Source organism: Plasmodium brasilianum, chromosome 9 (genome assembly GCF_023973825.1).
Source record: "Plasmodium brasilianum strain Bolivian I chromosome 9, whole genome shotgun sequence".
Taxonomy (NCBI): domain Eukaryota; phylum Apicomplexa; class Aconoidasida; order Haemosporida; family Plasmodiidae; genus Plasmodium; species Plasmodium brasilianum.
In genome coordinates, this window is record NC_090122.1 from 457679 (window position 1) to 474962 (window position 17284).

Below are 17284 nucleotides of genomic sequence, written 5' to 3' on the forward strand. Positions count from 1 at the left end.
TATTCTTCAATCGGCAGTTTTTTAGGTCAATCTTTCATCATGGTTTATCGGATGTACATATATATATATATATATATACAACACAGCTGATAACAGTACTACATGATGTCTCGTTTATGAAGCACGTTATGATAGTGTATCACATTTTGCTCATTATTTTAATTTTACTTTAACTCTTTTTGACGATTACATGTAAACAGCCTTTTTATATAATAAACTCTTACTATGCTAACATTTTCGTATGAACAAGTTTAAACATATACGATGCTTTTATTAAAAGTTGATGACACTACATGTGAGCAGCGTTACGAATATTGTTGTTTGTTCTATTTTTTGTGTTTTTTAATATTCGATAGTAATTGTTCCCTATTTCTTGCTTTCTTCAAAAAAAAAAAAAAAAAAAAATATTAATATAAAGGCAAGTAAAATCAGCTTTTTCACTATTTTTATTATAACAGAAATGAGCTTTTACTAACTCGAAAAAAGTACGTAAAAATATGCCGCAAAAATATCTTGTGCATTAATTTAAAAATAATCATGTTTTGTATCCTTTGCATTTTTTAAATTCATAGAGTTTTTTTTTATTTTTTTATTTTTTTAAAAAAATAACACATCTATTGTAACTTCATTATTTATTATTTTTTTTTTTTTTTTGTAAATATTAATACACAAGAACTGTTAATACTATTATAGATTATTATGTCAGTCATGATAAAAAATACATCTCTATTATGGGCAAATGATATTCATTTTATGTGAAGATATATTGAGAAGAAATATACTATTTATTATATTAGTTTCCTCTTTTTTTTTTTTTTTTTAATTCGTCGTATTGAGAATTTCCTATTTTACTTATACATTTTCATCGGTGATGCCATCTAAGTTTATGATTTTTTTCTTTTTTTTCTTATTTTTTTGGATGTTAATATAACTAAAGTCTTTCCTTTTGAAATAACACTTTCTTATACATGTACTTGTGTAAATATAATTGTTTGTGGACTTACAGTGTTTGCATATATGTGCTAGCCCTTAAGTATGTGTAAGGTAAATATATACATGTATATACGCATGTAATACATATGTTATATGTATACATATGCATACATATATGCAGGTATATGTTTATGTACATATGCTTTGAATATTTACATGTAAGTACATACAGATATTCCCCTTTTGAGTAGTAGAAGATGTCTGGTTTAGTAACAAATTTAAACATTGAGAGCGGATATTTTAATGATGAGTTAAAAGAAGAACCAAATGAATCTAATTTCATGTATGTTAATATTAGTATGCTAATTCGAGCATACAAGAAAGACAGACATAAATTAACGATTTTAAATAAAAAATTAAACCTTATTAAAATAGTTGGGTTTGTACTTAATATAGAAGAAAAAAAAGAATTTATAGTTTACACAATTGATGACACAACAGGATATATTAAAGCAAAATTACTTCTAACATATTCTTTTAGTAATTATAATGAAAAAAATGATGATATTAAAGTTAATGATATAATACAGATATTTGGTATCTGTAACACTGTTAGTATTAACGAAGATTTAAGTATTTCCATAAGTTCAATTAACAAATTAAATTCGTTTAATTATTTATGTCATCATCATTTATTAGTATTTTATAATTATTTAAAATATATAGAGGATGAGAAAAAAAAACCCATAGAAGATGAAAAATCAGAAAATGATGGGGAAGGAAATCCTTCCAGTGTTCAAAATAATGAAAATCCTTTTTTTAATTCCTTCTTTTATTAATTTATCTTTCCATTTTTCAATTATTATTTTATTCATACCTTTTTCTACTAATATATTCATACCTATTTCTACTAATATATTCATACCTTTTTATATTGTTTTATTCTTTCCTTTTTTCTTCCTTATTTTTTTTACTGTTTATAAAAAGGTCATTTGTGCGTATTAATAGTAATTTTTGTAAAGATGATGCATGCACCATTTGTTACCATCTCTTGTAATACATGGGAATGTAACACGTATATATATACATGTGTCTATCTTTTTTTTTTTTTTGAATACTTGAAGGCACCCCTTTTAAGCTTTTTTTTATATATGTCATATATATTTGTTTCATCTTTAATTCTTCCATTTACCTTAAAATTTTTCTTTCATTTTTTTCATAAGATTAAACAGCGTTTTATTTAAAAAAAAAAAAAAAATACAGCTATATAAAAAGTTTGTGTCCTCATGTACACGCTTGTGGATACATGTACAAATGCCTAAATATCTTATCCCATTTTCTATGCAAAACCTGCATTGTTGTTACGAATTTAAAATTCGGAAACGTTTTCTTTTGCACATAAGAATAATTAAAAAGGTTTTCGTATTAAATATTGTCACTTTATAAATGTAAAAGGCCCTTTTAAAAAAATTATTTACTTCGAATAACAATACCCGCAGTACAAACGACAAGATAATTAGAAGAGCATATACACATATTATATGTACATAAATTACATATGCACAAATGTTACATAATTAAAGGGTCATTTTCTCCCTTTTAACAGAGCATCGACTATTGTGTTTCGTTTTACACTTAATTTGAGTTTTGCTGTTTATTGTGACCATTTTAATATACACCTTTTTTTTTAAATAAAATAATTAATTATATTATATTAGTAATACACTCTTAAAATTCATAACTACTATTATATAATATTTCACATTACTTTATTTCTTTTAATAAAGCTGTGGCAAAATTTTAAAGTTTAAATTTGGTAGAGGAAAAAAGAATAATTCAAGTTCATGTAAAAAAAAAAAAATTTTTCTCTTTCATGTCCTTTCAGGCGCCCATTTTTTTTTTTTTTTTTTTTTTTTTTTTTTATTGATTGTAAACACCTTCATGATATAAACGTGAAATTTTAATTATTCAGTGTAAACATAAATATAACATATTTAAAATTTAGAAGATATTAATGTGTTACTGTTACTCCTTTTTTTCGTGATTATTTAATCACCTTTAATATTCAGGATTACCTGAATATTAGAAAATAACAGCAAATTGTAGAGCTGTAATTTCCTTACAAATTTTTAACCGTATCTTTCGAAGTACATATTTATATGTATATATGTATACATTATGCAGTATTACTCTTGGTACTTCAGTCACAGCGTATACATGTTTACATAAATGTCATTCGGTTGATATCATCTCTGCACTACTTTTATCACAATTTTTTATTCTAACTTGATTTTATTTCTTTTCACTTTTATTTCACCTTTATTTTGCCATTATTTCACCTTTATTTTGCCATTATTTCACCTTTATTTTGCCATTATTTCACCTTTATTTTGCCATTATTTCACCTTTATTTCACACCTTTTTACCATTTTTCACACTTTTTTATTTTATTATTTTTTTTATTTGAATATATTTATATTACTCCTGTTCACATTTTCCTTTTATTATAATATGAATTCTCTGGGAAGAAAACTGAAGCTAATGAATTATGAAAATATCGATATTGGAAAAGACGATTTTTATCATATGGTATTAAAACTTGAAGAGGAAAAAATTCGTCTGTATAAACCAAAGGAGAGAGAAAAAATTAATTATATGAAGGAAAAAAATTATGTTGAACATATATTAAAATATTTAAAAAAGTTAAATATTAACACAACTAATATTAATAAATCGAATATTAATGATGCAGAAGTTAGGACGTACATTTTGAACAACTTGACAACATTAGCTTTAATTGATGATTATAAGGATTTAATTCATTTTGATAATCATGAAGATGATGATAATGATAATGCAAATGTAGAAAATCGTGAAACACACAATGCCTTAAATGTGTCTGAAAAAAATAATGAGATCAACTCAAAACATAAAGATGAAACAAAGGATATCACTTTAGTAAATTTTTTCGAATTGAATTATCTTAATTGTCGTGATAAGGAAGAACAAATGACACGAATTATTACATTGAATGTATTAACTGAAAAAATTAATGATATATTTAAAGCGAATAATATACCACTACTAGAATGTAATAATAACAGTAATAATAGTAATAACTATAACCGTTTACATGATATCATATCTGCGTTGCACTTAATAAAGGAAAAGTTGAAAGATAAAAAAAAAATATATAATGCAGATTACGAAAATTTATTTAATTTTAACATTACCGTTTCGAATAATAATTTAAAAGATTTTGTTTACATCATAAAATATATTTTTAATGAAGTATTAAAGGAGAGGAAAACACATATAAAAAATATTCTTAATGAAATACAAATATTAACCTATAACCCAGTCATCGATATAAAACAGGGCAAAGTTGGAAGATGAAGTTTTTCAAAAGGGAACACGAGTTAAAAAAAAGAAAAAAAATACTTTCTTGCGCGTATGTGGGTGTACATGTATTTGCGAGCTCACATAAGCACATACTTACACCCACATGTGCGCAAATACATACATGTACACATATACATACGAATATATATAAATATATGCATATCTTTACGCGTTTCTATTTCATCCTACATTTTTGAAAACTGGCTTCTACTAATGGAAAAAGGAGCCTTTTTTTTTAAAAGCATTATATTTATCCATGTGTAACGCATCATAACAACAGTTTCATTTGAAATCAAATCAAAAAAAAATGCATTTCATAATCAAATTTATAAAAAAGAAGAAAAATTCTTAATTGGTCAGAAAATAAATGAAAAAAAAAAAAATAATAAAATAATTCGAGAAAATATACTGTATATAAAAATTAAAAATAAAAATGGAAAATCAAACTAACATATATGTTTACATAAAAATTGCATATAGGCCTACTAGACAATGCATAGTACTATGTACATTTGCGCTATGTATGGAAAAGGGAGTTTAGTTAATTACAGTTATAAGTTCGATTACATTGCACATTACTTTTTCCGTTTTTCCTTTTTCTTTCTTCAAGGTTTGCACTCCCCCTTTTCATTCACAGTTCAGGCAAAAGTTCCAGGTTTTCTATATAGTCAGGCAAATACTTTTGAACGTCCTTGTATTTATTTAAGTGCTCCTCGAAGGTTAAAATTTCAGGCTGATTTGTGTAGATATATTTGTTTGATGTGTTTCTTAAATGAAATGGGACATCGAAACTATATTCATTACATATTTGTTTGGCGTTATTTTCAACAACGTAAATATAATTACTCTTTGAAGATTTACACAAAACAATAACAGCATATATTAATGCTGTCTGACATTCAGGCATCCCTATAGCCTTACATGCATAATGAGTATTAATACATATAGATAAAACATCATGGTTAGCCAAACCAATATCTTCTGAAGCTATTCTAATTAATCTTCTACATATATATAAAGGATCTTCCCCATTTTTTAGCGATTTGGTTAAATATAAAATAGCAGCTTTTATATTTCCTGCTCTTATACTTTTATGTAAACCTGAAATAAAATTGTAATGATCTAACTTGTTATCATTTGATGGAAAATTCTGTAAAAAATTTTTTATATTTTTTAATTGTATGACTTTCTTGCTACTTTGAGAGTCTGTAGAATTATGTAATGTTTCATTGTAATCCCTTAATTTTATCTGTTTTTTTATTATATCATTTTTTTTTATTTCTTCCTCAGGTTCTTGTGAATTGAGTATTTTTTCCATATATTTTCCAATGTCTTTTTCCATTTTTCCTACTTCTTTTCCTACATCTTTTCCTACTTCTTTTCCTACATCTTTTCCTACTTCTTTTTCTACTTCCTTTCCTTTTTCTATTTCTTTTCCTCTTTCCATTTCCTTTTCTTTTTCTTTCTCCTTTAATTCTTCACGCTTCATATTCTGTATAGCAAAATCGATGATATTTATCGCTACACGTGCGTCCCCACAGGAATGATTAATAATGATGTTTAAAGCACTGTTTTCTATATCTACGTTTAATTTATTTATGACTCTTTTTATAATTAAGGCTAATTCTATTTTATCATACGGGTTCAGGTATAAATATAAACATCGCGAACTTATAGATGCATTTAAAATATTCATTGGATTGAATAAACAAGTTGCCAGTAGGTAAAAATACCCTTTTTTTAAAATTAATAATACATTTTCTTGTTGATTTTTATTTAATCTATTAATATCTTTTATACATAAAATAGTTTTCCTTTTTGATAACTTATAATTTATTATAGACTGATCATATATTTTTCTTAATTCATTATTTAAATTATTTAAATGAAATAGCGATATAAATAAATTACTAGTTTTATTTTTGATAACATTTACTAAGGATGATTTTCCAGAACCAGCAGGTCCACATAAAATCAAATTAAAATTTAAGTCTTCCTCTAACACTTTTGTTAATAATGGATTTCTTTTACTTCTTATTTCATTTATATAATCTTCTTTATATATTGGTTCATATATTTTATGTAATGGCATAATATTTTCATTTATATGGTTTTCATTTTTCTTAACAGTATTTTTTTCCTTATCTTTGTTTACATCCCAATCATCTACTTTTCCCTTTTCACGTTTAGTATCTTTATTTTCATTAACTATAATATCTCGATCATCAACTTTTTCTTTTGTAACCTTATCTTCATATTTTACCTTAACTCTAATTGATTGACTTTCGATATCATTATTCTCATTCTTAATAACATTATTATTTATATTTTCATTATCGTCTTCTTCTGATATTTCTTTTTTTATCCTAACTGTTGCGATGTTATTCATTTTTGCCTCTTCTACATTTTTCTTCTTTACTTTCCCTACACTTTCGTCATTTTCATTTTTTACTGCATTCACCTTTTTAAAAATACCAAATTTATCCAAAGTATTTTGAGACTTTATTACATTTTTTTTTATAAATACAGATTTTCTCTTCATTTCTTTAAAAATTGATTAAAGAAAAATATAGCATTAAGTGTTCACGCAACATTATTATAAATGTAGAAAAAGAAACAAACAATTTTAATTCATTCATCAGAAAGGGAGCTGCAAAAATGAAGAGAAACGAATATGGGGAAGCAAATATGGGGAAGCAAATATGGGGAAGCAAATATGGGGAAGCGAATCTGGAGAAGTAAATTTGGAGAAGCAAAAAAAAATTAGAAACATAAAAATAACTTTTACACATTAAAACAAAATTTACTATATTAGCACTTCATTCTTTTTTCCTACATTATAAACCATGTGTACTATTTTGCATAGGCTTTTTTTTCTCATTTTTTACTAATAAAATTTTGATTTTCTCAAAAAAAAAGAAAAAAAGGATTTTTTAAAATACAAAAATATAACAATGCACTTAATAATTTCACACCTTATTACATTATTGGAAATAATGCACATCTGGATAATGTATAATATTTCTTCTTGAAAGATAAATGGAAATTGAAAGAAAGAAAGAAAAAAAAATAATAAGGTAATAATAAAGATAATGAAATAGAAAAGGTGTAAGTGGAGCTGAAAGGAAACATAAATTAAACGTAAACGTAAAGGTAAACATAAACATAAACATGAACGTAAAGGTAAACATAAACATAAACATGAACGTAAACATAAACGCAAACGTAAACACAAACGCAAACGTAAACATAAACGTAAACGTAAACATAAACGTAAACATAAACGTAAACGTAAACATAAACGTAAACGTAAAAAGATGCAGTGTGAAACTGTATACCGTGTCACAATAAAACTGATAAGTAATTATTTTTTTTTTTAGTCATTTCCATAAATTATGAGACATTGCGAAATATAATTAGTATGTGTAAGTATGCATGTGTGTATATGTTTACCTTTTCTATTTCTCATCTGCATTGTTAAGCAAACGAATAAATAGAGAAAAAAATAAAATATGATAAAATGAAACAAAATAAAACAAAATATGATAAAATGAAACAAAACAAAACAAAATAAGATAAAATGAAACAAAAATAAACAAAAGGAAAGAAAATGAAGCAAAATAGAACAAAATAAAACAAAACAAAGTACTGCTAATTTTTTTTTTTTTTTTTTTGTATTATTATATCTCTATTGTCTTTATCTCCATTATTTTGTGTTCATTTTTTTTATTACATTCCCCCCTGAAATTTTTTTATGACTTTTACCCTTCTATACCCTTCTATTTTTCCTAAGACCAGTTCTTATCATTGTTCTCTTATATATATATATATCTTCAGTATAACTGCCGTTGTGCATATTTATCAATTTCTGCTTGACCACTTCTATTTGCATTTTTATATTAATCTTTTTTATTCTGTTTTATTCAGTTTAATTTTGTTTTATTCAACTTTATTTTACTTTATTTTATTTTTTATTTTTTTTTTTTTGATAATTTGCAATGAGTAATACTGTACACGAAGAACAGTACAACATTTTGCTCGTTGAAAGCTTTGAACATCATTTACACATTTTAGATAATAATGAAATATCTGATAAGGATGTAAAATTATGTTCTTTGAGTGTAATATATGAGAAATTATTAGAATTTTTCAATGTTTGCAATGAGGGAGAAAAAGAAAAGTTTTGTATTTTTTTTTGCCACTATTTGTTACACCCTTTAAACAAATGGATTAGTGAAGAATTTGACGAATACAGGAATGTTGCTCTTAATATTTATTTTTTAATTGAAAAAAATCTCAACGATAAGTTACTAGATGTCATTTTATTCAAAACCGAAAAAAATGATGACAGTTTTCTTCTTATATGCACAAATAGGTTAAAAGAAGATGAAAATAAAAAAATTGTTGAAGATAAAGAGGAAATAAGACTAAAAATACTACAATTTTTATATAAAATTGTAGTAAGACATAATAATATAGATGAAACAACGCTTCCAAACATATTGAATATATATGTTTACCTTGAGAATATTTTAATGGCATTATCAATTTTAATTAAAGATCCTTTTCCACTAATTAAAAAGCTTACGTGCGAGCTGTTATGTGAACTGAATTTTGAGGAAGAACGAAAAGAGTTTAATCACGTAATTATAGGCATTTGCCCTTACAATTTTTTTCTTAATTTGTGTATATGCATATATACATACATACATACATGCACATATATACTAAAATAAATTATTCTTGCTTCCTTTTCTCTTCAGATATATAGAAGTCTGCTAAAAAATATGTTAGCTAACATAATCTTCAGGCAGAATGATGTGAGAGAGGTAAGGACGTGGAGTTGCCTTGTCATTATATGCAGCAGTGCCTATATGAGTATATGCATATACATATATATATATATATATATATATACACGTGTGTACGTATGTGTAAGCATATGTGCATTTTGTATTATGCAAATATTTTCTTCAAACAACTGTTTACCTTTCCTCTTTGGTACATATTTACTGGATATCAATTTTTTTTTTTTTTTTAAATATACACAAGATTGTTTATTTTATGTAATGTGTTCATGGCTAGCTTATTATTATTATTATTATTATTATTTTATTTTTTTTTTTTTTCTCTAGCTAATTTTAAAGTGTTTAAAAAAATTGATGCGCTTTGAAAGCAATAGAGACTTCCTCAATGATTCGTCAGAATGTTTAAAGAAATTATGTACGAACAAATCAAGCAATGTTGTGTTAGAAATTGCAAATTGCGTTGAAGTGTGGAGTTTAAACATAAAAGATTTAAATGATTGTGAAAAGGCAAAATTAGTATTTATTATCCTTTTGTGTATTAATTCAAATGTGTCTTCATATTTGAATGAACGATGCTACCAAGTTTTGCAAAAAATAACACATTTGTCAAAGGAATTGAAAGATGATCAGAGAGAGGTATGTATTAGTGAAAATGAATATTTTGGAAAATTAATATATAGTGAAGACCTGGAAATGGGCAAACATGGGGGGGGGAAAAAAAAAGTAAGTTCAAGAATAATCAACGATGACGAGGAAAAAACGCATATTAGTATTAGAAACGAGCTGTCCAATCAAAAAGATGATTTGAAAAAAAAAGACGCATGTTTCGAAAAGGGTGAAATTAAAACACATAAGCAATTTTTTGCTAATATGAACAAACTATTTTATGTACCTCCCAGTTTTCATAACACACTATGCTCCGATATTCACCCCCTTTTTGGAAGCATAAAGAAAGAACTATTTTGTGAAATTATGAACAATGAAAAATGTTCTTGGAGTGAAGGAAAAGAAGAATATGCAAGTATTATAACTATGTTTTTATTGTACACTTCATATGATGTTTTTTATTTTATTAAACATATTATAAGCTTTGTTTACAAATCGATATCCTTATTTAAATATATAGACTATCCAACAACACCTGTGCTAATAGATGATTTGTCCATGCGAGGAGAAGAAATTTTCCAAAACACACTGGATAAGTATTGTTATGAATATGAATCATTAGTATATTTAAGTAAATTTATTTACTTAATAATAACTTGTGGGTATTTAATGCCTATACAAACATTTCTTTTAGAAATAGCACAAATACTCCTAGGTGATAGTAATATTCAAAATGTATTAACAAGTTTTTACGAATTTAATGACATTTCATCGAATAATATGAAATCGGGTAGTACCAACGGAAAAATTAAATGTAAAGATGGTAGTTCTAAAGTAGGAAGTAATATGTCCAAGAAAGAATATATTTTTCTGAATTCAAACTATCATAAATATCTACAAAAAGTGTACCATAGAGGTCTTTTTGAAAAAAATAATGATTTACTTATAGAAAGTGAAAACAGTAGTAGTAACCCTTTTCACCCACCCTTCTTATCTGACAAAGAAATGCAAGATGTGTTTTCTATCAAACGGGGAGATGAATACACATGTAAGGATAAAAATGAGGAGGAAAAAAAGGAAAAAATGGACGACATAAACAATAAAGCAGAATATAGTCAGAAGTTCAAACGTGCTTTTTATAAAAGTGGGAATACCACATTAAACGAATTAGATCAAGTTGAATCTTGCATTAACAATGAATATTGTGATCTTTCAATACTCTATGAAAATAAGAAAATTATTCTTATGATGTTATCTCAATTTTTAGCTGGTTACTATATAAGGAAAAAGGACTTATCAAGGAGAAATAAACTAGTTGAGGAACACATAAATTTTGTTTTATTTATAATAAATGAAAATATGAATTATGGAAATATAGATTCCTTTCCATATATTTTAATAATAATAAAACATTTATTATACCTAATGGGGAAGGAATGCAAAAATTATAGTAATATCTTATTTCATTTTTTAATTATTCTCCAGTCAGACAATCGTTTTTGTTCAAACAAAGACATAAACAAATTAATTGAAAAAATAGAATACTACAGTGAAAAAAAAAGATTTAATTTTTATAATTACGAGTACACATATTTTATACAAAATGCTCAAAGCAATATAATAGATTTTAATGATTTCCATAATTTTAAATATAATATAAACATTTTACACATACTACTATGTAATATAAGTGAAGAAGTTATTATGGAGCAGTCAACTTATTTAATGAACTTCATTGCAACAGTAAATCATGAATTAAAACCATTAATCAAATCTGAATTTCTATTATTTCTAAATTTATTTTGTTCTAAAAATTTATTTCCTACTTTTTTTTTTAAAAATTCACATGATATATTGAAAAATGTTCTCTTACCATTATGTACATGGAGAAGTGGATTAAACGAAGCTCAAACGAGGAAAGGAGCTTTATTTTGTATAAAAACCATGTTTGTAAAAAAATTAGTTCACGAAAATATATTTCAGCAAAATAATGCATTAATTGAAAGTTTAGTATGCGTCGTTAAGTCAACAATTGATGATACATGGAATAATGATAATAGAGAAATAGGTATACAAATATATGGACAAATTGCAAAAAATATAAATAATAATAATATTTTACTTGTTATATTGAACACCTTAATTAAGCTTTTAGACGACACAAATAAACCTATCCGTAAGTGCTCAGCAGTTGCTATGTATGGGCTTTTTCAAAATAAATCCCTAATATTACCAGATGATTCCTGTGAACATATTTTTCCTATTTTGTTACTACATATGGATGATGACTGTTCCAATTTTAGCAAAACTATTTATCAAATTTTATCAATAGCTAAAAATTTTAATAACGCAATTTTTTTAAAGGTACTGAGCAGCTGTTTTGGTTACTTCGCTGTATACACTTTTGTGTACATGTGATTGTGTTGAGCGTTTTTCTTTTTTTGTATTTAAGTAAAAACGTACAGTTTGCTAACCTCGTTTTTGTAATTAACACATACATATACATATATATATATATATACGTATCTTTTTTATTCATATTATATATTCCCCTCAATTTTTCACCCCCCTTTCCACCTCCGATTAAACAACATTACCATCACTTGCAAAACTTCTTTTCTTATTTCGCTGCCATGTTAATATATTTCTCACAGTTTATTTGTTTATATAAATCTTGTTTTCATTCCTTTAATTTGTGGATTTACATTCAATTTCGTGGTTACCATATTTTCTTCCTTTCCTTTGTGTTTTTGCTTTAGCTATTTGTTTTTCTCTTTCTTTTTGCTTTATTTTGTTTTATTTAATTTAATTTTATTTTCTTTATTCTTTTTTTTTTTTTTTTTTGCTTGCAGCACGCAAAGGACTCTTCTGAGAACACAATACATGCAAAATCATATAAAGAAGAACTGATGAGATGAAGGGTCAATTAAGATTTTTTTATATGAGTAAAAAATGCTTTCGTTGCTTTAAAAAATTACAGTTAAAAGAACAAATGAAGTAAAAACTGTTAGAAGCTACACATACATACGTATATATATATATATATATATATATATATATATATATATACATAAGATATTGCCTGTCCCATTTTTATGTTTATACATTTCCTAACCTACATGATCAGCCACAAATGCAAAATAGAATAAAACAAATAGCATTTAATTATTTAGAGGTGAAACTCATACATATGTATTTAATGGTACCCACATGTTTGATGTTTTTATTTTATCATTTTACATTTTTTAATAGCATCGATTCCACATCAAGAAATATAAATGTCTTTTCTACTATTTAATGAGCATGAGTTTATATATACTCCTGTTAACATACTGTCTCTTTTTTGTGGAATAACGGATACATCAATGCGCGTAATAATTTTTTCCTTTCCATATCTGAACATATAAACACACATATGTGTATATATCTCCATTTGAATATTGTACTTCTTATCTATTTGTTTAAATAATGTACTTTCTTTTCATTTTTTTTTACCCTTACTGGTATGGTAATACTTTTGGTTATTCTATTTATATCTTTTGCACAGCACATAAAAAAAGAGACAAAAATATGGTTTAATAGAAAAAAACTGAGATCTTAGGTCTTAATTTTAGAAATAATAATAAAAATAAAACTTGCAAGCTAGTTATATTAGAAAAGTTAGAACTTCCAAAAAAAAAGAGATATTAATTATATACCTCATTTTGCTAAATGTTCCTTGTTCAAACTGGAGTGGCGAAATACAAAGGCTCCATAGCAAAAATTTATGCAAGCATTGATATAAAATGTAAAACAATACACATTTACAGCGATACAAAAATATATACTTATAGAAGGAAATTATAACAAAGGAGGACGTAATATATTAAAAAATATATATTAACCTTAAGAAAAAAAAAAAAAAAAATATATATATACATTTCCTGAATAGGTCATTTAAATGTGCACTTTCCAGTATGTTATAAATATAACAAAATATTTTACTTCCTTTTTCTTTTATAATAAATATTTTTTTATAATCATATATCAGATATAAGTTGTTATATACAAGGTTAATATATGCTGAAAATGCGAATGTACATGTAAATATTTGTACAATATCATTATATGCGCAAGTAGATCAAGTTGACAGGATTAAATGTAAAAAGTTTAATAAAATAAAATGCATTTCACTAAATTATATGATTTTTCTTACTTAATCTTATATATTCCATTTAATTCTTTTTATTGTTATTTATTTATTTATTTATATTTGTCGTTTCACAAAATGGCATTTGGCAAAATACATTTTATCTATAACTCTAAAACGGTATATAATTTAATTCCTCCTCCAACCATGTGCTGTATTCTCACACATGATATAAAACATAGAGTCATACATCAAGTACAACTGTAACCTGCTGCATGTTTTTCTTGTTTTACAAAGGTTCATTTTTAAACATATTAATTGTTCTTTCCTTTAATATTGCCATTATATGTAAAAAACTCGATATTTTCATCTGAAAAAAATAAAAAAAGTTTCAAAATTAAGAAAACGTTACCCATGTTTGTAAATGTGCATATTCAATGTATATACTTTGAGTGTACATTGCGTACAAATTGTGTATATATATATGTATAGGTATATGCATTAGATCAGAGTTATGAGTATTTTTTTTTCTTTTTTGCCTAAATTATTTTTCATCGTTTCCATGTAATTGTCATCTTTTAGTGATATTTCCTTCTTTGCTTTATTAATTATATATATAGTGTCTTTTATATATTTGTAGATTATGTCTAATTTTTTTAGTATTTCCTGAGATGGAAAATTGATGAATGGCTAAATTTAAACTTCGTTTAATTATACATGGCCATTTAACATTCGCGAAGACTTTTTTTTTTTCGCCCTAAATATTTCAAGGTATATTAAAAAAAAAAATAATATATATATATACATACATATATATATTTTTTTTTTTGCGCCTTTACTTCCTCTAAGTTGTTAAAATCGGCTGTGTCGATGAATTGTGTATCTTCCATTATATCTTGAGATTTGTTCTTTTTTTCTAAATTTCTTCCGTAAAAAGAAAAAAAAAAAAAAAGAATGAATGAACGAAAGAATAGACAAATGGGCTAACATAATTCAGTACGTATAATGTGTATACGTTTATTTGCATGCGTATGTACTAAGACTAGCAAAATAAATTTAAATGTCTTTTTTTTTTTTTTTTTAGATACGTTTTCTCTTCATCCTTTTTAACGTTATAATGACGCAACTCCGGAAGGAATGAAGAAAAACGACATAGGAAGTTATCAATGCATGAAATTATTTTATATAGAAGTAATGCTTTCTTATTGTGTTCATTTATGTTTTCTTTTAACAAATCTTCTATTTCTTTTTCCTTTTTCAGAACATTTTCAGACGTTTGTTCTAAATTTTTATATTCATTTTCCTTATTCTGCATATATACTCATATATATATACATAAATATGTGTTGAATATATTTGTATATACACTTATACACGACTAAGGACGATATATATTTAAAATAGATTAAGAGATTATGGTTAATAAAATTATAATGATTGAAGCAAATTATATGTTATTTTCAAAATAGCACATGAATAATGACAGTACAAATTATGATGTAAAATGGAGTAAAGATATTAGTGGAAGTAACGACATACCATTAAGGTTACATTATTCTTTTCTTCCATATTTTTTATTTTATCCTTTATAATATTTATCTTTGCCTTCAACTTTTCCTTTTTCTTTTTTAAGAATTCCCTCGAACTAAATATTGTTTCTAATCTGTCAAACATATCTAACTGAACGAACTCGGCTGAGTTATCTTTAAACTTGCTTAAAAAACTGAGGCATTTTTCTCCTATATTGGTTATTGTTATGTACATATATACATACGTGTGTATTGTACGGTTATAATATTTTAAAATTATTGTAAAAATTTTTTTTCTTTCTTTTTTTTTTTAATATAATTTATTTTATTACTTTCTAGGGTGTCGTAAGTCGCTTTTTTTATGCGTTCATGCATATCCGCAATGGTGAGTTTAAACTTTTTAATTTCTGAATCGTATAACTTTATTTTTTTTTCCTTATTTTTTATTTTTTCTTTTAAAATTACTTGTCTATCGTAATTATCCTGAGTGGAAAATTTGGTTGTTTTATTCGAGTAACTCTGTTTCATTTTGTTTAATTCTTTTTTATTTTAAATTACATTTTAATATATTTTAGTTATACGCACAGCTTTTTTTATTTTTTTTTTCGAGCCTTTTTTCCTACTTTCATAGCTTGGTGATATTCTTTTAACAGTTTTTCTTTATTTTCATTATATATCTTTTCCTTAAAACTTTTAAAAACAATATATAAATTTAAACTTATGCAGTTATGCAAATATATACAACCGATTTTTGTTGCGAGAGAAATTAAGATCATTTCATTCTTTGCTTTTCCCAGAATAGCATGATATAACATATAGTATTTTAAGGCGTAAAATAAAATGGGATGTTTTGCAACCACTTTGAGTTAAGTTTAGTTGCTATAGAATATATATATATATATATATATATATATATATATATATATATATATATGTATACATATATACATGCCCACATATCGTTGTACTCAAGTGGACACCTCCATATACACTTCCTGCCATAATTTTTGATAAAGACAACAGAAAACTCGTTTCGAATAGCACATATATAATAACACCTATTTCATTTTTCTCATTAATAAGTACTATATATATACGCTTATGTATATGAGAACCTAAAGTAATTTTCCTTTTCTTGAAGGGTTTTTTTAATATCCGCGTGTTTTCCACTTAAGTCCTTATTTCTGCATCTTAAATCCTAAGATAGTGAATGTGAAGACTTGTAATAGTTATCACATTGTTTTATTTATTTTTTTTTTTTTACAAATTAGTTTACCCTTAAAGTTAATTGCTTTTTTATTAATAAGGGGATATCAAGGTTATTATTTATTGATGTAAAAGTTTCAACATTATCCTCATTTTGCTCTTTAAAACTTTTCATTTTAGCGATAGTTTTTTTTTTATTTGTTTATTAATTTTTAAAATTTGTATGACAAAGTAAGATGAAGAGCGCATAAAAAGAAAAAAAAAATTAAAAAGGAAAAATCGACATCATAAAAATGAATATATATGTGTAAAAATGTGTACATATGTTAATAAATTTGTCTATATATGCATATGAATTTGGGTATAAATATTTCTATTTGTATGTATGTATACTTAGCTGAATATGTTTGCTTTTATGCAAATGCATATATTTTCCCTTTAATAAATCTCATTTTGTATAAACTATTAACTGCAAAAATGAAGAAATTTTGTTTATAAATTTTTTTTTTTTTTTTTTTTTTTTTCTCCGCAAAATGAACTATACATATACTATTGAAGTTCTCGACAGAATGAATTCTTCTTTGTGTACTCTTATATTTCAAAAAAACAAAATTTCCTTCTGTCATTATATTTATTATAATTCGACAAACGAAAATTACAGTTCACTATAT

The 17284-nt window shown here is 24.9% G+C and overlaps 6 protein-coding genes across 6 annotated transcripts; 4 read left to right on the forward strand and 2 right to left on the reverse strand.

The window, feature by feature from the left end:
* Nucleotides 1-1190: 1190 nt before the first annotated feature.
* Nucleotides 1191-1772, forward strand: MKS88_002722 (nucleic acid binding protein; the record flags this gene model as incomplete). Its single annotated transcript, XM_067215756.1, has 1 exon — nt 1191-1772. One exon carries the CDS (start codon nt 1191-1193, stop codon nt 1770-1772), a length of 582 nt encoding a protein of 193 aa, XP_067073303.1.
* A 1672-nt stretch (nt 1773-3444) lies between these two features.
* MKS88_002723 (RNA transcription) lies at nt 3445-4329 on the forward strand (the record flags this gene model as incomplete). The annotated part of the gene is made up of 1 exon (XM_067215757.1): nt 3445-4329. The coding sequence occupies one exon, from the start codon at nt 3445-3447 to the stop codon at nt 4327-4329; it is 885 nt and encodes a 294-aa protein (XP_067073304.1).
* A 637-nt stretch (nt 4330-4966) lies between these two features.
* MKS88_002724 (ATPase) lies at nt 4967-6877 on the reverse strand (the record flags this gene model as incomplete). The annotated part of the gene is made up of 1 exon (XM_067215758.1): nt 4967-6877. The coding sequence occupies one exon, from the start codon at nt 6875-6877 to the stop codon at nt 4967-4969; it is 1911 nt and encodes a 636-aa protein (XP_067073305.1).
* A 116-nt stretch (nt 6878-6993) lies between these two features.
* On the forward strand, nt 6994-7686 carry MKS88_002725 (uncharacterized protein; the record flags this gene model as incomplete). The annotated part of the gene is made up of 2 exons (XM_067215759.1): nt 6994-7073; nt 7449-7686. 2 exons carry the CDS (start codon nt 6994-6996, stop codon nt 7684-7686), a joined length of 318 nt encoding a protein of 105 aa, XP_067073306.1.
* A 647-nt stretch (nt 7687-8333) lies between these two features.
* On the forward strand, nt 8334-12667 carry MKS88_002726 (uncharacterized protein; the record flags this gene model as incomplete). Its single annotated transcript, XM_067215760.1, has 4 exons — nt 8334-8978; nt 9099-9164; nt 9471-12113; nt 12602-12667. 4 exons carry the CDS (start codon nt 8334-8336, stop codon nt 12665-12667), a joined length of 3420 nt encoding a protein of 1139 aa, XP_067073307.1.
* A 1525-nt stretch (nt 12668-14192) lies between these two features.
* MKS88_002727 (uncharacterized protein) lies at nt 14193-16788 on the reverse strand (the record flags this gene model as incomplete). Its single annotated transcript, XM_067215762.1, has 9 exons — nt 14193-14248; nt 14596-14635; nt 14718-14802; nt 14967-15187; nt 15418-15617; nt 15740-15890; nt 16031-16097; nt 16523-16605; nt 16684-16788. The coding sequence occupies 9 exons, from the start codon at nt 16786-16788 to the stop codon at nt 14193-14195; spliced, it is 1008 nt and encodes a 335-aa protein (XP_067073308.1).
* Between the last annotated feature and the right edge of the window lie 496 nt (nt 16789-17284).